At 40.7% G+C, this 23,339-nt stretch overlaps 1 protein-coding gene across 2 annotated transcripts in view; it reads left to right on the forward strand.

Annotated features, from left to right (window-relative positions):
- The first annotated feature begins 8,113 nt into the window (after positions 1 to 8,113).
- The window catches only part of Chrna7 (cholinergic receptor nicotinic alpha 7 subunit), a 112,783-nt gene continuing 97,557 nt past the window's right edge, over positions 8,114 to 23,339 (forward strand). For both annotated transcript variants that reach the window (XM_028776724.1, XM_028776725.1), the window contains exons 1-2: positions 8,114 to 8,168; positions 8,363 to 8,502. In XM_028776724.1, coding sequence (XP_028632557.1) covers positions 8,114 to 8,168; positions 8,363 to 8,502 — 195 coding nt within the window. The remainder of the gene's footprint in view (positions 8,169 to 8,362; positions 8,503 to 23,339) is intronic.

The following is a 23,339-nucleotide window of genomic DNA, read 5'->3' on the forward strand; positions in this document are numbered from 1 at the left end:
TTAAGAGCACTCTGTTCTTTCAGAGGAATCATGGTTGAGTCTCATCCACTTACGTGATGACTCACAAGCATCTGTAACTCTACTTCTGGGAAATGTGATGCTTCCTCTGGCCTCCAAGGATACCAGGTATGTATGCAGTTAATGTGCAGGCCAAGTGCTCATAAATATAAAAACAGATCTTTTTTTTAAAAAAAACAAAGACATGACCAATATTATCATAATAGATGCTTACCAGCAGCACTCTATTTTCAATAATTTTTAAGAAGTGTAAAAATTTCTACCTGAAAGAGAAGAAAGTTTCTTTTTTAAGTTGAAAACAATTGTGTGGTGTTTGTACATGTGTCCATAGATATGTGCATGTGAGTGCATGTGTGCATGTGTGTGTGTGTGTGTGTGTGTATGTGTGTGTGTGTGTGTGTGTGTGTGAGAGAGAGAGAGAGAGAGAGAGAGAGAGAGAGAGAGAGAGAGAGAGGAAGTTGATGTCAGATATTTTCCTCACTACTGTCTACCTTATTTTTTGATACAGGATTACACTGAACCTGGAACTTATTAATATGTCTAGGCTGGCTGGCCAGTGAGGTCCAGGCATCCCCTGTCTGTACGTCTCCCACATCAGCACTGGGGTGGCAAATGCATGCCACTGTGCCTGAATTTTACATGGATGCTGGAGACCCAAACTCAGATCTTTACAAATGCACAACAGACTCTTGACTGACTGACCATCTAACAAGTCCAAGTTCATGAAAGGCTTGCAGTAAAAAAAAAATATTCATTTGAAAGAAAAAGAAAGGAAGGAAGGAAGGAAGAAAGAAAGAAAGAAAGAAAGAAAGAAAGAGGGAGGGAGGGAAGAAGGGAGAGAGAGAAAGAAAGAAAGAAAGAAAGAAAGAAAGAAAGAAAGAAAGAAAGAAAGAAAGAGAGAAAGAAAGAAAGAATCTGAAGCAGAGCAACAGAAACTATAGCAAATATTTTCCTATTTCATTGCTGGTTTGAACCATGATTCTCCCAGATGAAGGCCTAAGTTCTGTAACTGCAGAATATCATCTTATTTGGAAGCAGAGTCTTTAAAAAATGTAATCAAGTTAAGAGAAAGACACTTTGGTGGGTTCTAATACAACATGGCTTGCATTAGAAGCAGAGATGGGATGATATAGCCACAAGTCAAAGGACACCAAGGACTGCTGGCCACTAACAGTAGCTAGGAACAGGAGGGATACCACCCAGAGTCCCACAGGGAGTAGACTGGTGTGGTGATTTCATGTTTTAAGAATTCACTACTATGAAAAGATTAAGTTTGTATGTTTTATATGTTTTAAATATTTTTCTATTAAAGAAGACCAAAGAAACGGAGATGGTGAATTACTGGAGTCCTGCCTGAGATGAGGAAGAAAAAGCACTGTGCTACTGTTTCTACTCAACTGAATATGATGATCCTAGGTCACTTCAGAGTCTTTAAAAGAAGCCAAGAAATAGAGTGAAGAGCACGAGTAATATACGTAGAGCACAAGAACAATCTACTAAAAGAATCTATCAAAATTAACTGGGGAATCTAGAGCTTCAGAGGATATATGACAAATGTACAAAAGCAAATACACTTCTGAAATGCAGCATTGATAAATGAAAATTAAACATGTTACTGTAATGACATTGAAAGACAGTAACTATCGATGAATAATTCTTATGGAAGTTTTCTAAAATGCTTACACTGAAAACTATAGCAAATTCTTGAGAGAGACGGGGAAGAGCTATTTCAATGGAAGGAAGCATCATGTTTATGGATTAGAGAGTTCACGGTTTCAAGGACATCAATCATATATCAGTTAGTCCAAAAATTCAATAGAATTCCAGGAAAAGTATTGAGAAATGAGTCATATGATACTAACATTAATCTAAAAGAATGTCTACAGAATCCCTGAAGAAGTAACTAGGATGAAAAACTCCCACCACCACACCAGATATGAAATTCTGTTTTAATGAGTGTTATAGACTGTTGTCTGTGTGACTGTTGTCACACAGACGTGACATGGCAATGAGGGGACGAATATTCCCTCTTAGTACGTGAACTGGGTGGATGAAATACCAACAGAACACAATGAATCTCTATTCATAATAATAATCTATAAAATGCTTAAAATTAATTATAGATGAGTGAGAAACCTCAGTGTGAAAAGTAAAACCGTGAAGCTCTCAGAAGACACGGAGTGATCTCTCCATGACCCTGGGGAAGGCAAAGAGATTTGAAACTGGAGAGAAAAGTGTACACGTATTAGGAAGTGCTGATAAATTGATCTACACTAAGAGTATCCACTTAGCAGAAGATACCATTAATGTTAAATTCCAAAGAGAACTCTGTGAGGCCAGGGGCATAAGATGGAAATATGCCTCTCTGAAAACATGAAGAACCCCACATTCAGTTAATATGAATAAGCATACATCTTTATTCTTTTTTATTAGTTTTATTTTTAACATTTACACTTACTGCTTAAATAAAACGTGGCAACATTCTACTGTACAGTTTACCACACTGTAGTTATAGCACACATGATGATAACTGGACATTATTAAGTGTCCAGGAAGTAGTTCAGTAGTAACCACACTAGATGACCAAACATAGGACGTGTGACACAAACCATGGAGCAACCACCTAGCAAACGCTGTAAAAATGAAACATTGAGGAAAACATCTATAATTTTAAATTTTTACATTAATTTGTAGTGTGTGTGTGTGTGTGTATGTGTGTGTGTGTGAGCACCTGTATGAGGTCAAAGCAAAAGGAGTGGAAATACATTCTCTCCTTCCACATGTGGGTGAGTCCTTGGGTCTTCGAGCATGATGACAGGTGCTCCTGCAAACTGAGCCATCTCACTGGCCCAAGTTTATGAAATTTCGATTACCAACAATGACAGAAGACAGCACAGTAGGAATAGATGAACAAAAACATATTGGACAAGTAGAGAATAGATATCAGAATGATCAACTTAGGGAGACCAATAGTGCAGTAAATGTAAGTGGGCTGAGCAGTAAATAATATTGAAACAGTTAGAGCAGAAGAAACTGGCTGTATATGATCTCCCAGGCATACTTTAAATAGGAAGTCATGAGTTTCAGATAGAAGTAAATTTAAATAAGATGTGCTGTGCAATCAGAAGGCTTGAGACAGGTGATGCTGCTTTACCAATATTAAAGAGAATACAAGCCTGGGAGTAACATCAGAATTAAAGAGGACTATTTTCCAAAATAAAATAGGCTAGTTCACTAGTGCAATACACACACACACACACACACACACACACACACACACACACTAAATTAAAAACCTTTGAAGCAAAACTGGTAGAACTAAGAACCAACATTAAAGATAGTTCCTTGGATTTTAAAGCCTAAGCAAAGAACCGAATACATAGTGAACCCCGTGGGCCTGTCTAACTGACATTTATAGGACACTTGAGTCCAACAACTTCAGAATACATATTCTTTTCTTTTTCAAGTACATATGGGATGTTTTCCAAGACAGAACATTTACCATATATCAGATCCAAAACTGAGTCAATATAGTTAAAAGGATTGACATAAAAAAAGGATGTGTGATGGCGGTGGCCTCAAAGATTTAAGTCAGAAGTATACAAGAATCATAATACGGAAAAGAATCACTTATTTGAAAACAAAGTAGCACAAGGAGATTAGAAAATGCTTCTGATTTGCAGGGAATGAATATGAAAGAAACATCAAAATTAGTTGGAGGCGTAGAGGTAGTTCTCGGATGGAAATTTTACTTTTCATTACATTTAAAAGGAAATCCAAGCTCAATGATCTCAGTGTATTCATTAAGAACTGTGTAAGAAAAGCAAATTAAGTCTATAGTATGTATAAACATGAGATGAAAACCAATAAAAGAAAAAGGTGAGAAAATTAACAAAGAAAATGTTATCTGGGAAGATCAATAAGTCTGATAAACCCCACGGAGTGTAATTAAGAACAGAAATGAGGAAACTAATTACTAGATGCAGGAATGAAAAGGAATTATTACTTCATGGCTGGTAGACAGAGGACTGCATCAAAGTGACACTGTAGTGCTACGCCGCAAATATATTATGACTTAAATAAAACAGGTGCAATTCACTAAATGCCACAGGTCGTAAAATCTTTCCAGGACGAAATAGAATCTCTGAACTGTTCTATAGCTGTTAAACTTTGTTCTTAACTTGAGAAACGACAGTAACAACAACAAAGCAACCCACAAATGTGTAGGCCCTGTGAGAGACCATCAGGGTACACAAGACTGGTGGCCTGATAAAGGCAGAAGGAGAGAACTGACTTCGTTTTCACTAAGCTGTTCTCTGATCAAATCTACATACAGCATGGAATGTGTCATACAAATATATCGTATACCAATAGAAATAATTTCCAAAGTTTTACAAAGAAAACTCAAGGTGTATAACTTCATTTGTCAATCTTATCAATGTTCAAAGAAGAAATAGTATCTTCTACAATCAATTTGAGAATATTGAGTTGACAATGTTTCCCAGTTTACTCTATGACTATTTATTATCATTCTTGACCAGAATTAGATAGTGAAATTCTAAGAGGTAAAAATTACACAGCACTCTTTCTTACAAATAGAAATAGATGAAAAAAATTCCCTTAAAATCCAGTGGAAAAGTAGTAGGACTCAAATTTTTGATCGAGGGCTCTTGTGGGTTGATGTTTCTTGTCAACATTGGGAAGTTTCCAGAATTTGTTTTTGGATATTTCTTTTGTCTAACATTGTCTGTCTGCTTAATGAAAGGACCTTACATCCCTAAAAGACCCAGAAAAGATGGTATTCAACCAGGAGAGCCACTCCAATTCTCCTACCCAAGGTAGATGAGAAATACATCCTGGCAGTGTTAGGCCAAAGGGGACAGCAACATTGTCTATTATGATCAATATATTTGATCGTTTTATGTGGAGAGCTGCATGTGCCATGCCCTAAGATGCCGCTGGTTTCCGCCTTAGCCCGAGAGCTTACTGGTGTAAACAGCTCCTTCTGTGGTTATGGGGCTGCACATCCACGGGAATGATCCTACGTCAATCTAAGGTGACCTGACGTGCACCTATAGGAGGATGATACATGGCAGATGCTCATTGGCTCTTACAGAGATTTAAGCTTGGCCCGGGTGGAGATCGGGGCCACTTCCCCCTCTGACGACTAGCTGTAAAGAATTCCTGAATAAACCGCTTAGAGAAGGAACCCGGTAGTCGTGTGTCTTGTTTCTGCTGGACAGAAAGAGCGCTGACAGTTTTACACATTCTAATTTTACAGGCTTCAAACAATCATTATCTCAAATTGTTGGACTTCTATCTTAGAATTTCTGTTGCTATGAAGAGGCACATGACTACAACAACTCTAATAAAGGAAACCATTTAATTGGGGCTGGCTTACCATCCAGAGGTTTAGTCATCAAGGCAGGAAGCATGGTGGCATGTAGACAGACATGGTGCTAGAGAGGTAGCTGAGAGTTCTACATCTGGATTGGCAAGGCAGCAGGAAGAGAAAGACCTTGGACCTGGCTTGACCTTCTGAAACCTCAAAGCCCATCCCCAGTGACACACTTTTTCCAATGAGGCCACACCTACTCCAACAAGGCCACACCTCCTAATAATGCCACTCCCTATGAGCCTATGGGGGCCATTTTCATTCAAACCACCCTAAGCATCTTTCCTGATCAGTTTCTTGTAAAGTTGGCTTTAAGGTTGACTGTGGATTCTTTTATGTGTTGTCTATTCACTTGGATGCTTTTTATTTTTCCTTTAAAAGATTATCTTGTTATGTAACATGTATACGTGTTATGTCTGTATGCCTGTCTATGCACTGGATGTGATCCTGAAGAGGTAAGACCAAGGCATCAGATTCCCCTGGAGCTCGAGCTGACAGATTTGAAGTGCCATGTGAGTTCTGGAAATTGAATGTGAGTCCTCTGGAACAACAGCCAGTGCTCTTAAATGCTGAGCCCCGCCCCCTCAGCCTTGCTTTTCACTTTGCAATTTGGATTTACTGTGATTTTCTTTTGGAGTCCTGTGTGGGAAGAGTAAAGCTTCACCCTTACCCCCACAACATACACACACTAGAGGAGGACTCCTTGAATATAAACAGCGCAGACACATGATATCTGGATCTGCTCTAAGCCTGCTGATGCACTGTGGGTGGTTATAGGATTATCCTCTCCCTTTCCATAGCTCAAGAAGAAAACATGGTTCTCTTTCCTGGGACACAATAGAGATTTTCTAGTCTCTTACATAAAAGGGGATTTTGTTTTAGTTTGTGGATTTATAAAGATCTCTTCATCTCTGCTTCCTGTCTCTCATAGGAACAAGGTCCAGTTTCCTTGGACTGCATTAAAAGTCTAGACTTCCATCCTTGAGTCTGCCCTTGCTCTGCCTCTCCTTAGGCTGTGTCAGCAACATCAGCTTGTGGGGTGGTGTGTAGGGTTTGTTTCCCGTTGTCTTTATAAACTTGGATACATTGTTTTCCTGCTTTGTCTGTTTACCTTTTCTTTATGCTGAGATGGGATTAAGCAGTAAACCTACATATGTCTGTGAGTAGGCTTTGCTCTCAGATTATTTTACACTGCACAAATGAAAGTAACTGGATCTCATTGAGAACACTTGGGGCTCTCAGTCCTACTTATTGGTAATAGGCATACTAACATCTCAGAACCGAGGAGCAGCCCAGATAATGGACTGTTTGCAGATCCTCCAGGTGTCTGCCCAAGGACTGGGCATAAACAGGTATTGATTGACCAGTTGTCCCACCCAAAGATGATTATTTTCTGGGTTGCTGATATTACAGGGCATAGTATTAGTGGTATGTTTGAGGCTTTTAAAAGTGACTTACCAACTCAGTAAGGATATAGCCATGGTTTCTGTAATGTGTACCCAGTTGGCCACACTCAGGAGAAGTGGGTTTTCTAGGGTTATCCCTCTGTAGTGCTAGCCAGGGCTCTTAGGCACTTTCAGACTAATAGTAGAAGAGCAAGTCCTTCCATTCCATCATGAGAGCAGATGTTTTTCTGCTTCTAGCTGATGTTGTGTGTTTATTTTCCTTCTCTCCTATCTTCCTGGCAATTAATGCCTTATAGCTCATTCCTTCACCAAGTGCCTTCTTTGTGATGTTCTTGCAGATGCTTCTGCATGCTGTTACCTTCCCATGTGAAATTCTGGTTCTTCTTTGACAGGACCCCGGTCAGTTTTTGTTGTTGTTGTTGTTTAAATGAACCTTCTCCAAAACCAGTTTTCCCCCCTTTGTTCTTAACCTGCAGCTGCCAAACCTTATACCAACTCTGTATACCCCTATGAGATGTGATGAAGTCTGTGGGAAGACAGGCCAGAATCCTCTAACGGAATTCAGAGTAGTCTTCAAGGTGTGCATTCTGTACTTCTGGTGACAAATGGGTCACATTCTAACTCACCTCTGACTGCTCTTATCAGTACCATCTTCCCAGAAGGGCAGCAAGAAAGATGCCCCTGGACCAGGGTCTCTGTGGCTGGTCTCCCTCAACCCCTCCTTGTTCATTTACTGTTCTTTGAATCAAAAAGGCCTACAGGATCAAGTTTTAATTTTCGAAATCTGTTTCAAAAGAAGATGAGGCTCTCTGCTGATCTAGTGTGGTATATCACACCATACATTTGCCTAGCTTAGCTCTTCCATAGAAAGTCTCAAGAAGGAGCTGGTCACTGAAAACATCGGGTTTTGCAGGAAAGACACAGGTTTACTCCTGCGTGGTCTACCTCGTTGGGCTGGAGAAACTTCCTAAGTGTGCGACGCGGATTCTGGCACCAGAGGGAGTCCTGGAGGACTGGGTCTGGAAACTGTTACTGGTGTGAGTATGGCACACAATTGATAGCAGGAACAAGTAGCCCGGGGTCAGAGGCCATCGACTAGCAGCGCAGGGATGCAGTTCCCCGGGCGGCCACGGAGCTGCGCGGCCCAGCGAGCGCTCGCGAGGCGGGGGCGCGCTGTCACGTGTGGGGGCGCGCGGTGGCGGCGGGCGCGCGCAGCGCTTTAAAGGCGCGGAGGCGGCTGGAGCGGCAGCTCGGCCCCGGGCGGACGGCGGGACTCAGCCGCGGCTCCGGCGACATGTGCGGCGGGCGGGGAGGCATCTGGCTGGCTCTGGCCGCGGCGCTGCTGCACGGTAACCGCAGCGCGGCTCTGGCCGTACTCCCTACGGCGGGCTATGGGGAGCAGGCTCCGGCGGGCGGACGGGCGGGCGAGCAGGCGGGCGGGTGGGAGGGTGGTCCCGGGTTGCGGCCGGGTGGCGGGGCTGAGCTGCTCCGGGGCGGGGTGGTGGCCGTGCTCTGAGGCCCGCTGGGCGCTCTGCTTCCCAAGTGTCCCTGCAAGGCGAGTTCCAGAGGAGGCTGTACAAGGAGCTGGTCAAGAACTACAACCCGCTGGAGAGGCCGGTGGCCAACGACTCGCAGCCGCTCACCGTGTACTTCTCCTTGAGCCTCCTGCAAATCATGGATGTGGTGAGTCTGGCGCGGCGCTCTGGCTACACACGCTCCTGTCCTGGACAAGGTTGCGCTTCAGGCAGGACCCCCCAGCCACCTGTGCATGAGTACTTGGGTCGCGCCTTTCTCTCAGCTAGAAACTCCCGGCCAAAGTGTCCCAAGCTGGGAGTCAGTAGCAGAAACAGGCTTCCTTCATCACTTTCAGTCTCCCTTAGAGAGAAAACTAGTGCAGTTCTGTGCCCAGAATAGTTTAGGCACTTACAAGCTTTCCTCTTTAGAGACTGCGTAGTGCCTTGGTGGGGGCCTGGCTTTTCGGCTGCCAATCTGTCTGGGTAGAAGGCCAACTGTAGGTGTTTAGAAGCGTTCCCATTAGGGAGATGGACACTTTTTATTTTGTGGAGAGGACAGCTGCTTGTGATCCTTCTTGGAGGATTCCAGGCAGCTGATAGCAGTCCCCTGGACCCCATGCAGCAAGCCACAGGATTCAGATGCCACACCCCTGCAGTATCTGTGACAGCTTGTTTTTTCTTCTGCCAGCTGGGCTACTTTTGCGATTTTTCATAGGTGGAGTTTTCCAAACGATGCCAATACTTAGAAAGTGTTCCAGTGTCTGTTCTCGACAAGGCTTGTGGTGGGTAAGGCTGGAGCAAAGGGGTGTTTGTGTTCATCAAGAGGGACTACTATGAGAGCAAAGAGGTCCCAAAGGAACTTTGGTAAAGTGGCACGGGAGGCGATACTTCCCACTCCTACCTTCACTCCTGTACTGTTCCTTTTAGTCTAGTTAGTTTTCATGATGAATAGCTTCTAACCTCATAGTATACCCGTTAAGCCTGCATCTCCACCCATGACAGAATCCTACTTTATTAAGTGTGTGCAGTGTGGAGGGATGTATCTTGAAGTGTGTAGAAGACAGCTGCTGTGGTGTGGACAGTTGTTTTCTAAGTTTACAGAGCACAGACTACAGGAAAGGAGGAAGAAATCTTGTTGGTTTTGAGTCTGAGTGACAGACAGTGAGGAGGCGGTTCTACCACGGAGCAGAGCATAGATCAGAGAGAAGTGGGGGAGGGGGGCGGGGGGGGAGAGCAGTAAGGGAGAGGAGGTGGAAAGGCTCCTGAGCATTTGGGTTAGGGCAGAACTACAGAACTGTTCAATTAAGTAGCAGAGACATTGTTCTTGTGGCTTCTGGCTTTGCTGGTGTCTGGGGGGTTGACTTTGGGAAGTTTCATAAACATCTTGAGCTTTGGCTTCCTTGCTAACAGAATGAACACTTGCATACTTCACTGCTCTCATGATGAGCTAAAAACAATAAAGATGACTTCAAGATTCCTCAAAGACAAATTCATAAATATAGTTATTTTCGTGCAAAACATACTCAAGGGTCAGGTAGCTAGGCCAACGTGTTCCATAAAAGTCACACAGTAAGATGACTTCTGTCCCTACTTGCCTAGGGTCTGCTTTGGCCAGCCTGCCTCAGCCCTGAAGGATGTGCTTCATGGCGGCCTCTGGCTGTGTAGCAAGCTTTATGGTATAGGGGCTAGTCAGCTGCAGAGCTTGTGTGAAGAAATAGAGCAGGCTTTGTAAGCCTATTGAAAAGGAAGACTCTTAAGAAATCTGGTTACTATGTTAATAAGGCTTGCTGACTTAATATGTTAATAAGGGCTGCTGACTTGGAGAAGTTAAGTTGTAAGCTAGGATTAATGGTGTGGAAAAACTTACTTATGTTACACAACTGTAAAAAATTAAAAACAACAAATCATAAACCTTTAAGTTATTGCTGTATCAGTTAGGGAAAAAAAAACCATGGGAAGGGGATCATGAGCAGAAGTCAAGGGGAGGGTGAGGTTTGGGGAAATCTCAGTCTCCTCTGGGTCTCAGATCTAGCTTCGAACATACTGAACTTCCCACTAGGCTGCATGTTTGTGGAGTGGCCTTGAGAAAGCTACTTAACTTTTCTCAGTCCTGCTCTCTCATGTGTAAAATGAGAACAATCATATCCACTTCACAGGTTTTGAGAGGATTAAAAAAGAGAAGTTCTTGCCACACGCTGATAATTTGCTGAAAGCTTACTCCATCTTAATAATGTAGTGACTTCATTCAGAGGTCAGGAAGTCTATTCCTAGAGAGGTATGGTCACCTGCCCAAGGATGCCCAAAGATTACAGGCAGTCTGCTGAGGAAAACTCAAACGGAGTGAGTTTGCATGCTCTTTGCCTATCATAAGCTTTTCTGACTTGGTAACTTATTTTTCTAGAACAGATCCAGCTTAATCTACTTAAACTGGATACACTGTAGCTGATTGGATGTGTCTGTCCTAAGCTCCTGGGTGAGAAGGAGGTTTCTACATCAGGCACAAGGAAATATGCAAGCATTTGTATTCTAATCACGTTTGGCTTTACCCTTTTTGAAACAGAGCCAGGTCTTTCTTACTGAAATCTCAGCACTCTGGACAGAGGCACCAGCTCTTGTGAGGGTTATGAGTTGCAGTCTTCTCATGTGTTGGAATCTTTTTACAAATTCATCTCTAGGGAGTCATTTTGCTTATTCCAACCTACTATTCCATAGAATAGAGTTTATTGCTCCCAACTTATTATTGTTCCCCCCTTTTTTTCATGAAAATATCCTGCCTTCAGAGATTCATAGATGGCATGTGATGCCACATATGTTTTATTCATGCAAGATGGTTTGTGTCATCACTCTATTCCTCCTGTGTTTATAGGACTTCCAATGTAAGGCTTGTTAGGCTCTGAGATGAATAAGAGAGGACTTCCACCTCTAGAGGCTACATGATCTGGCTAGATATAAGACTAAGAAGAAAAATCTAAGATTTCCACATGTGATGGAATTTGACATGGTTTTCAAAGTGCTGCAGATCGTGCATTGGGAAACATTTATTCCCAGTGATCATGGCTGGGGTGGTTTCAAAGAGCAAGAGGTTAGATTTCTAATAGGAGTTTCCCAGATAGAGAAAGTAGGAAGACTTTCCCAAGTAATGGAAACAGAGGGAAGAGAGATTCTAAATGTAAAGAATGAGACACTACTTCAACAAGGTGTTTCCATGAAATCCTTGCTTCTACCTTTAGCAAGGTGTTTCCATAAGATCCCAGCTCCCTGCCTTCAACTAGGTGTTTCCATGGAATCCTTTCTCAGTTGATCTTTGCTTCATGTTTGGCTGAAAGACTTCTTAGGAAATTTATGCTTTATTAAAAGTTCAAAAGCATTGATCAACCCATAAAGCGTTCTTATCAACCTTTCTTCTAGTATGTATTCTTTAAAAAAAAAGTATCTGATTTTTCTCTGGTAGGAAGTGCTAGTGTGTAAAGTATCTTGAATATGCTACAGAGTTCACAGACTGACCTGTGATCTACCTGAGTGTCATAGACTCTGTGCTTGAAAAGTTAGCATTCTACAGTTTTATAAGCCCATAAGTCTAGTTTGCCAGAGTCCATTTTCCTTTCCTAGAAATGGAAACATTCTAACCATAGCTTTTTATTAAACCTAATAAGTATGAATTATAGATTAGAATGAAAAATGTGCATAATGTTTTGAAGATAAAACATGGGTCTTTAGAGGATTTGCTGTACCCACTGTGGTCTGTTCTAGTTATTTGGCTATCCTCTTGGTGAGGCACTTAGTAGCGGGAAGACATGGTAAATATCTGAGCAGGGCAGGGAAGTATCAGGATCTATATTTAGAAGATACAAAAGCTTAGAATGTGGGGCATGCCAGAGAGGAAAGAAAATTTGGGCAAGGATACAGAGATCTTTCCTAGTTTGTTTTCTGTTGCTCTAACAAAATAGCTCAGACTGTAAATTATAAGAAAGAGGTTTATTTTGGTTCCTGGTTCTAGGAACTACAAAGACCAGGATCATGGTCATGACATCCTCTCAGGTTCTAGTGAGGGCCTTAATGCTGCTTCACCTCAGCAGAAAGCAAAAGGGCAAATGAGCACATGCAAAAGAGGCTAGATACAGGGGCAGCCTTAAGTTATATGTTATTCTTGAGGCAACTGATCCAGTCTCTTGAGAATTAACCAAGTCCTGTGAGAAAGACATTAATTCTAGAGGACACTGTCCCCAGGACTCATGTACCAGTCACTAAGGCACACCCTGACATTGCTGTATTAAAGAATTAACATTTTAATGTATGGACATTCGGTGACACATTTAAACTAAACAGGGTCAAACACAGCTTGGCCTCTATGGAAATGTGGAGAAAGGGAAAGATTCAAGAGATTTGTTGGATATGGCATCATGCGGCATAGTTGTTTATAAGCGTCATGCACATTGCTTTCATGTGCACGCACAGATCATATAAGTGAAAGTGCTTCCTTATTCTTAATGTATAAAGTGCTTCCTTATTCCTTATGTATACCCAGGTTTGTGGTGATTCTTAATTTACTTCATGGGCCTTTCATTGGACTGAGAATGAGGTCATGGAAATCATTCTGATGACTTATAGATGGAGGATTCTAAGTTGCCACTGGTTTTATAATATTTTTCCTCTGCTGCTACTTGGTCATTTTCCTGGGCCCCTGCATCTAAAGGCCATCCTTAATGTTCACTTGCATAAAATAAATATGCAGTTATAAAAAAATCTCCAGAAGGTGATATGTTTAGAATGAATAATACAAATCAATATGTAATTATATACAAATACAAAACATGTTATTATGCATGAATGAATTTTAGAATTTTATAGATTTTGGATTATAGTGCTTTCTGGAAGTTTTACTCATACGATAGTGGAACTGGTGGCAGATTTCAGTTTTGCCCCTGTAGAGGGCAGGCATGGTGTGGAGCCCAGTTTCCTAAGAGCTTGGGGTTTATTTGAAGTGCTGTTAGTGCCTCGCTTACATTTAGCAGATTTTGTGCTTTTCATTTATCAGATGTATTTAAGTGTCACAACTCTAAATAAAAACCATACTCATATATCACGTTTAGCAGAAATGACCAAAGTGAAATGTCAGATAGTTACTATAATTTATTTTAATACCTTAAAAAAAATAAAGAGCACTTCTGGGTTCACAACAAGTACCAAGATCTGTTTCTCTTCCCCAACCTCCTCTCATCAGTGTTTTCTGAACAGTGGTATATTGGCGAAGCCTGCTGAATCCATGTTGACATGTCTGCATCACTCTCAGGCTGCACTTCACATTCTCACCATTGTGGCCTTGGAGAAATGAATCATGATACACTTGTGTCCACCACTGGAGCACATAGAGAGTTGAGGCATCGCTTTCAAAATCTTTACTGAGATTCCTTTTCCTCCATATCTTTACTTCCCTCACAGCTACTGGTATATTTAATAATTGCATAATTTTCCTTTCCAGGATTGGGAAGTTAGTTCAGCGGTATAATGCTAGCCAAGCAATCATGAGGACTTGGGTTCCGATCCCCAGAATACACAAGAAGCTGGGCCTGGCACCTGTACTCCTCACTACTTGGGGTGTAGGGAGGGAGATATGCAGATCTCTGAAGCTTGTTTGCTGGCCTGCTTAGCAGGACCTATGCGCTTCAACTTCAGTGAGTGACCCCTGTCTCAAAAATAAAGGAAGAACCCATTAAAAAAATGACACAGGAGGTTGACCTGAAGCCTCATTGTGCACATACACACACTTATAACAAGAATGTACACCACATACACTATACACCACATCACATACTATACCCCTCAAGAAATGTCATTTCCAGAATGTCATATAAGTAGAAGAATCTCTCTGTGGTCTTTTCGTATTTTCTTTTTTCACTGACTAACAGGCATTTCAAATCCCCCATTTTTTCATGGCTTGCTAGCTTGTTTGTTTCCTGTCAAACACTAGAGCATTGTAATTGAATCTGCTTATTTATCGTTTCATTTATTGAGGCCTATCTTCTTTGCACCTAAATTTTGGCAACTATGATTAAAGCAGCTGTGATACCTGTGTTTGTGTTCTTATAGACTTAAGTTTTTTAATTCCCTTTGGAAAATCCCAATAAGGGCACTTGGCAAGACTAAATGGCCAGGGCTTGTTCCATTTTATGACGAATACTCAGGCAGATCTTCATATTAGCAGTCAGTGAGCATCCCTGTTCCTGTGTCCACAGCAGTATCTGGTATTGTTGGCATCTCAGGATTTCTTCATCCCAACACTTGTGCAGTGGTACCTTACTGTCTCATTTGTACGATGTGGTGCATCTTTTCAGGGGATTCCTTGCCATCACCTGCAGGCACAAAGTATCTTATTTTTTCTTTCCCAGTGTGTATACCTTTATTATTTCCTTTGATGTCTACTAAAATCTTTGATCCACTTTTGTAATAAGGTCTTTTTTCCTATTATTGCGTATTTTTGAAAACAGACATTTATCAGATGTGTCATTTGGAATGTATATTATCATTGGCTTGTCCTTTTCGTTTGGACAATGTTCTTTACACAGCAGAAAAATTTTAATTTTTGTGAAATCCGTCCTACAAATTGTGTCTTTAAAGAATTTTGGCTTTTGTGGGTTTTTTTTTCTCTTTGTGAGTCTAGGATGTATACAGTTTCACCTTGATTTAGATCTGATCTATTTTGAGTTATTTTTGTGAAAGGTATAAAGTCTATATACTTTTTGGTACACAGATAACCATTTTTATATCATTTATTTAAAAGTATCTGTCATGGCTGTTCACATAGTTTTATTTTGGGGCTCATGGTTCTGTTCAGCTGTCCTCTCACCAGGACAGCATTTCCTTGATCAGGAATCTAATAGTCTCAAAGTTGAGAAGCATCACTCCCCAACATTGTTGTCTTTTTTGTATAAACTTCAGAATTAAATTTTCCAATATCCACACAAAGTTTTCTTGTGACTTTATTTACTGATTCTTTTGGATTTGATGGCCTGACAGTCATGTCATTTGCTTGCAGGCACAAACTATCTTATTTTTTCTTTCCCAGTGTGTATACCTTTCTCATTTCCTTTTTGTCCCTTATGTTGTTGAAAAGGAGTAGTGGAAAAACATTTTGGCCTTGCTCCTGTCCTTAAAAGAGAAGCTTTGAGTTTGTTATCATTAGGTATAAATTGCTGAAATTTTTTGTTAGCATTCTTTATCTAATTTAGGAAGTCTTTCTGTATTTCTAATTTATTTAGCTTTTTTATATTGTGAATGAATATAGAACATTTTTCAAGGGCTTATTTGTATCTGTTGATATGCTAGTGGGATTGCTATTCTTTAGCTGAATGGTGTGATGGATTGCTCTAGTTCATATGTGAGTGCTCAATATCCTTACATGATATTTGGAATAAATCTCATGGCAATTCTATTTTACATTGTTTAAGTTCAGTTTGATCCTATCTTTTTTTTTTTTAAATTTATTTGCTTATTTGTGTGAGTGTGTGTGCGTGTGTGTGTGAGTTTGTACACATGCACCACAGTGCTCACATGGTGGTCAGAGGATAGCTTGCAGGAATTAACCCTCTCTTTCCACTTGGGACTCTTGGAATACAACACAGGCCATCAAACGTGGTGTCAAGCACTGTCACTATGTGAGCCTTCTTGAAGGTCCCACTGTTGAAATCATTTATATCTGTGCTTAGGAGTCACCTAGATTCACAGAATTATACAGGAAATATTCTGTCATCGCCTTCTTAAAGACATACAAGAGAATTGATGTATTTTCTTAATGTCTGAGCCTGGTAAGTTGTTTTCTTCCTGAAAAAAGTAATTGATTCAATTTAATAAATACCAACCTATTCGGGCTCGCCTTTCTTCTCACTGATACATACATACATATATATATATAATTTGACAAATTATTTTTTAAGAAGAATGGTCGAGTTCATTTAGGCTATCAAATTTGTGAGCATATGTTTGTTCATACATTAGTTTACATCATTTTAATGTCATAGGGTTGGAATGGTGGCCTTTTTTTCATTTCTGATAGTAGTAATTTATGTTCTCTTTTTTTTTCCCTACTCTAGCTAGTGGCTTGTCAATTCCATTGATCTATTCAAAATACCAGTTTGTAATGCTAATTTTGCCTATTGATTCCCTATTTTCAAATTAATTTATTTCTCTTCTAATTAGTATTTGGATTTATTAATTTGTTCTTCCCCATAAAGTAGAAACATTATTAATCTTAGGTATTTCTTCCCTTAAAATGCTCTTCTGTGCTATACATTTCCTTCCATGCATGGGTTCAGTCTTGTCTTATGAGTTTTGAACAGTTATGTTTATTTTTATTTAGTTAAAATATTTTTTTTTGACTTTTGTTTTTAATACATGTGAGTAGAACCATGGTCTTTAAATCTCTGTGTGTCTGGGAAGGAGTACCATTAGGTATCTTTCTGTTACTGGTTTCATGTTTAATTCCGCTGTAGATGTTGAGCACAGGCTGTGAGATCGCCGTTCTTTTCATTGTTTTGCAGGGTGCTACAGTGTATTGCCGTTAGAAAGCTCTTCATTCCACCAAATGTTCCATGTCATCTTAAGAATATGCATTTATCTGGTGAAGAATTCTTCTATAGAGATTGATTGTATCCAGCTGATTGGAGATCTCAAATCCAGCTATGTCCTTGACTGATCTTCTGCCTGCAGCACAGATGCATTTATTCCTTTTGTGATATATCTATCTCTATCTAGATATAGATATATAGAATTATTTGTTGAGATGTGGTCTTGCTCTGCAGCCCAGACTGGCCTCAGGGCTAACATTAAAAGTGTTTGGTTCTGTGAGCAGCACATCTGTGTGTTTTCTAACAAAGGCATTCAACTGTGAGGCATTGTTAGGTGCACATCAAGGATTGTGTGTTTTCTTGAAGCCTTGACCCCTTTTTCTATTAAGCAGCTATAGCTTCTACCCCTGACAACACTGCTTGCTTTGAGTTCTTGTGTTATACTATACCTTCCTTAAATGTACCATCAGCACAGTATATTTTGTTCTTAATACTTTTAATTGTTTTATATTTAATAAAGTTTCTTGTAAACAGTACAGAGTTGGATTTTGCTTTTTCATCCACTTTCTTTCTTTTAGTTGGTGCATTCGCACAGTCAAACCAAAGTGATTCTTTGTAATTTTGGATTAATGTGTACATTTTAATTTCTGTTATTCACATGCTATTCTTCTAGTTTACCTACAGTACTTATTCTTTCAATATTTTCCCCCAAGGTTTCTATGGATGTAGCCTGAGGTTTAGAGACTCTTATGTGTAGCACTGTGGAAGCACTCCTCACTTAGCTTACTAGGCTTTGGTCTTTAGCATGCCCTTGGGTTCTTCCTTAGGATTTTCCTTTGTGTTTGTCTCCATCTGTTCTTGCAATAGTGTCTGTGTTGTCTACCAGATCTTCCATATTAACAACATACTTTCTGGTTTTGAAAACATCAGTTCCAGCATCCTGGCCATGCCTGCCTCTTCAAGTTTCAACCTTTGCCTTTTAGTGTGTTTTCTGATATTTTCCTCCAGCCAGATATACTAGACTAGATGGAGGAGTTCCAGTAAGTTATGCTTTGTTGATATGGTACAGTATGGGAAGAAAGGAAGTATGTCTTTGTATTGTGGTCAAGTGTCAGGCTTTGCCGAGCCTGTGCCCCTAAACTATGAACCAACTATTTCAGTCATTTTTTTTTTCTCATTAGACAGAACAAACTGGCTAAGGCTGGCTGGAACTAGTATCATTCTGCTGTAGGGTAGACATTGCTAAGTAGAAGAATTTCTGGTTTCTTGCTAACTGTCCCTGGCTCTAGAAACCAGAGGGAGAGATTCTCGATCTACTGGAGATCCTTGTCAGGCTTCAGGCAGTAATTCCCCCAATGTTATGGGGTTCCTGTGAAATTTTTAACTGTCAGAGTTATCTGTGCTGAGTCTTCAGTAACTCAGTGATAGCCTGGTTTTCCTGTCCCATTCTCCTTTTCTCTGAGTTGGTTCTGAGAATCTGGGACTCCTTGTCTCTCTGACCTTGAGCGCAGCTATGTGTCCAGGCTCTCCCCTCTCCTACAAAGTAGGCAAGAAACGGTTCATTTTCAGTCTGTTCAGCTTTTTCCTTCTCGTTAGGACACAATGGTGAATTCCAAGCTCATTACATGCAGAACTGGAAAGCTGACCTAATAATGCTTCCATAAGTGACATTTCTTAAAATTACAAAAGAAAGATATGCTTTGTACAGCAAGCCAAATCAAATTTAAAAGGGACTGAGTTGAGGGGGAGAAATCACCCAAATCCCCATTGCCTAAGGCATTCTGGGACTGCTTATTCTGTCTTTTCTTCATTTTTCTAGGTCTGGAGAGAAATACTTAAAGTAGTAAGATAGCATTTATGATGTCTTGATCAATAGTAAGCAGCATTAACTTGTAAAGGACTCAAGTAGGCCAAGCAGTAAAATAGAGACTGTTGTTTGGTCCCCACTATGTAACTCTAGAATCACTGCATAATTAACCCTCTTCCTGTTTTGTACATTCAGAAATAACTTAGACTCATTTTATTTAAATGATCATGGTGTCCCTTTTCTGAAATGTGTGGTGAGGTTCTACGGCATTTAGTTGACAACGCTCGTCTTTTCTTCTTTACTGGGGTGTAGCAGCTGAGTTGAAGTCAGCTTCTCAGTGTTTGCTGTGGCTCCTCTGTGCTTACTTCTCTTTCCTTTCTCCTTTTCTTTTTTTAAGTTTGTTAGTCGGATAACTCTCTTTGGTGACCTGCAGATTGCAGCAGGAGTCGTTGACTAAGGAAGCCTAGTGGAGGTGCTAACTCTTTCTGTGCACCTTGCAGATGTTAGCACACTTCTCTTCCGCTTGGACTGAAGTTTCACATTCCCAGCTTATGTGCTTTAATTGCCATGTATTTGTTTCTCACTGTATTTTTAAATTCAAGATCATCACTTCACAAACTGACGTGTCCTCTTAAAAATGTTTTTATTGAAATAGAGTTACATGACTTCCCCACTTTAGTCTCTCCCAGTTACCCTCGATTGAGCCCTCCCCACGATACCACCCGGATTGTGTCCAAGCTCCTCTGATGTAACCCTCTGAATTTACTCATACATCGACATTTCTGCACCGTTTGTTCCTCAACCATTGACTTCCTTTGGAGGCCCATTACCTTATACTCTTTAGGCCCCTTTACGTGGATCTCAGGGTGGCAAAATAATTTCATTGTCTCTAAATATATTTATAATGCTCTCATTTTCAAATAGGGGTTGGTAAATTATTTATCACATTTAAAAAATTTGCTACAATTATGCATTCTGTTTGCATGTGTACCACACATGTAGGTCGGTGAATGTGTGTGAGTGCATACATGTTGAAGTCAGAGGACAAGTTACAAGAGTTGGGTCTCTCCTTTCACAAAGTGGGTCCCAGGGATTGAATTTAGGTTGTTAGACTCTGTGGCAAGTGCCTTTACCCACTGAACTATCTTACCAGCCTGCCCTTCCCCTTTTTCTGACAGATGCCATAAAGTCACCTGGTAAGACAGATCTCATATGGGAGGTTTATTGGGAAGTGAGTATATAGAGGCTACCTCTGGGCAAGGGCAGAGGGAAGAAGAGAATGAAGAGAGAAGAAACTGGCCTTTTATAAGGAGGTCTAGAGGATGGACTAGGGGAGGGTCTGCAACTCCTGGTGACAGTAGAAATGTGGGCTGCTAGTGATGAAGTATCCTGCTGTCTCTGGGTCCCTAGGGCAGGTGGTGAAGATGCCTGATTGCTGTTCTTTCCTCCAAATTCTCCATATACTCATTCCTTCTTGTTCTCTTTCAAATTCATGATCTCTTTGTTCATTAATTTCTCTCTCTCTGTCTCTCTGTCTCTCTGTCTCTCTGTCTCTTTCTCTCTCTCTTTCTGTCTGTGTGCGTGCGTGCGTGCGTGCGTGCGTGCGTGCGTGCGTGTGTGTGTGTGTGTGTGTGTGTGTGTATCTGTCTCTCTCACTCAAATATAAACTGCTCAGTCAGTATACTATTACTTGTATGCATGTTTTCAGAGCCAGCTCTTTGGAATTGTATAAATAATTACTATGCTCTTCTTTGGGGAAGACCATTTCTCCCATCTTCAGCATTCCTTAGTTGCCTGTAGTTCTTTGTTGCCTGCATTTCTTTGTTTAGGTTGAAGCCTCTGGGGCTTCCCCCATCCACTTTGGCATATCTAATCAGTGTTATCCTTGGTCAGGTTACCTTTGGGCAGTCACGTTGCTCAAACTTTAAAGGTATAGCTTCTGACGTTCCTAGGAGACACAACAAATTCTGTGATCCCCTGACTCTTAGAATCTTTCCTACCTCTCTTTTACAATGCATCTTTAGCCTTAGGTGTAGCCTTAGTTTGCTGATGTATCCATCAGGACTGGGAAGGACTCTCAACATTTTGATTGGTTTGGGTTTCCTGTAGTGGAGATCACTGTAGAAGTTTCCTTGATGAAGGTGAGGACTACATTTATCTGTGTGTAAAAGGACAAATATTTAGAGTATAGTTAGAGATTATACTGATTTAGTAAAGAGTGAGTTGTAGATTCTCCTACAAGATCCATGACTTTGTTAGCCCTGGCTTGTTGGCTAGGTTTCCAGTATCAGGCATGATTTCCCTCTTGTTGAGTGGGTCTTAATGCCAATTAAAGGGCTGTTGGTGGCTTCCAGGGTGTGAGTGACATTACTGCTTCCTTAGGGTTATCATGCCATATTGTTTCTTGTGTGGTTCATTGGGGTCATAGCTGGGTAGGACCATTGATTTCTAACTTCTTTTGGAAGCTTGTATGATACCTTCTGGGACCAAGAAATTAGTTCTCAGGGATAAAGTATTCATTAACATGGGTTCCAGGTCAGGGGTCTCTGGGGCCTGGTGCCTTCAGCAATAGGAAAACCTTCTACCCTGGGAGACAGCCAAAGACCATAGCAATAGCCTGTGTGTTTTGGGAGTTTCCAAGATAACTCTGAGCAACAGTTTCAAATATGGCTCTGCTTCTGTTTTTGTGGTTTCTTTCATAAATCTTGGAAAGCCTTTCCCAAGTGTGGTTTCTGCTCTACTTTTCTCCTTGCTTCTTTTGGGATTGCAGTTGTGTGCTTGAAGCACAATTAAATCTATAGCAGTGCATCCTTTCTAGGAAGAGTTTTGTCACCTAGGTGATATCTAATTGTGTCTTGAAGCAGTTTTGGTTGCCGTGGGGTGCTACTGACATTTACTGGGAAGGGTAAGTATGGAAAATTAACTGGGTGCCGCAAGGATGGACCTGGGTCAAGGTGTCAGAAATGGTGAAATTGAGTGCCTGCTGTACTCCCAAGTCTGTATTTTTTCCTGTATTTTGTATTCTTCTGTTTCTTCAGGCTTCTTCACAGCAGCTGGCTGGTGACTCATGTTCAGTCACAGATCCTCTTCCTGTCTCGTTGTTTTTCCCATCCATTGATTCCACTTTCAAAATTTTATACATATATATATTGTCCATTGCATATTTCTCTTAAAACTCATAATATCTTAGGAAGAATCATTCACAGGCCCTGGAGTAGTGAAGGGGCTCAGTAGTTAAGGGTCTTCTGGAGGACCAGTTCAATTTCTAGAACCTGAACAATGGCTCAAAATGAAATACAACAAAACCAATGACAATCCTATAGGTAAAACACACATACAAATAAAAATACATACATACATACATACATACATACATACATACATACATACATACATACCAAAGACAATGGCCAGCCTCTAGTCAACAGATCTGGTGTTTGAGGCACATTGTGCCTCTGTTCCTATTGTTGGTTTTCTTTGGGCTTTTCAGTAACATGGTGTACAGTCTTCTAAGCCAGGTAGTTTTCTTGTTTGTTCAAGAAAATGTATGTAAAAAATTATAGGTATTATCTGAAGGGCCTGTCAGCTCGTGCTCAGTTCTGGCTTGCCCTGATTAGCTGCCAGTGTGTGGGCTCCAGCAGCCAGCATCTATTTAGAGGCTCTGGAAAGAAAAAGCTTCATCTTTAATCCTGGGAAGTCCTCCTTGCACATATATTCTGGGCTAAAATTCCAAAAAATTTACCAGGATTTTCCTTCTCTTCAGTGAGCTTGCAATTCCGTTTTGTCCCATCTCTTTCAAGGTTTTCTTGAATGTTTGGTTTCATTGACATTCTTTCAAGGACATATTATGTGATCCTAGAAAAGGAACCAAGGTCCTGTTGTTCCCTAAGGCTCCCAGTATGTCTATGATTCCTTACTGTCTTGACAGTTCCCCGGTGCCCTGAAACATCTGATTACATTTCTTCCAGCTTTTCCAGTTGTTTTCAACCAGTATTTAGTGAGCATCTAAGTGACCGTTGTGTATTGTTAAGCCCTGTTTACAGTGTTCCTTTATAATCAACCCAGATTTATTATGGCAGATCCTATTTTTCCCTCTCAAACCTGTTTACATGTGTTGGAATGCAAATTTCCAAAATTCTTTCATCATTATAGCTGAGGATTTTGGGCACTTATACTGCAGGAGTCTTTCTTATAAATGATAACTTTCAAAGCCACTCTGAGTATATTCCCTAGAGCTTCTGCTCTCTGGGAGCTACTGTTTCATCCCCAACATGCTGTTAAAGAAAGAGAAATAGTCCTGTCATGACCAAACAGTGATAAAATCTTTTTTTCTACTGTTTACTTATCTTTTAAAAAAAATCACGATTAAGTAGTGTTTACAGATTAGACAAAAGTCCTTTTTGTACCCTTGCAGTTGATGGTCCTGGGGACCAAAGCCAAGGCCTCACTGAGCCATACCCTAGCCCTCGTTTGGTGTTTTTCACTAGCCATTCTGCAGGTTGTTTTAGTGATTTCCTTTATCACAACCAACATCAGCTCTTTTAGCAAATATAACACTCAAAGTATTGTAAATTGTGTGTGTGTGTGCGTGTGTATGTGTGTGTGTGTGTTATTTCCCTTATTTTCGCCCTTGGCATA

The sequence above is a fragment of the Grammomys surdaster genome, unplaced genomic scaffold (assembly GCF_004785775.1).
Source record: "Grammomys surdaster isolate TR1022 unplaced genomic scaffold, NIH_TR_1.0 271, whole genome shotgun sequence".
NCBI lineage: Eukaryota > Metazoa > Chordata > Mammalia > Rodentia > Muridae > Grammomys > Grammomys surdaster.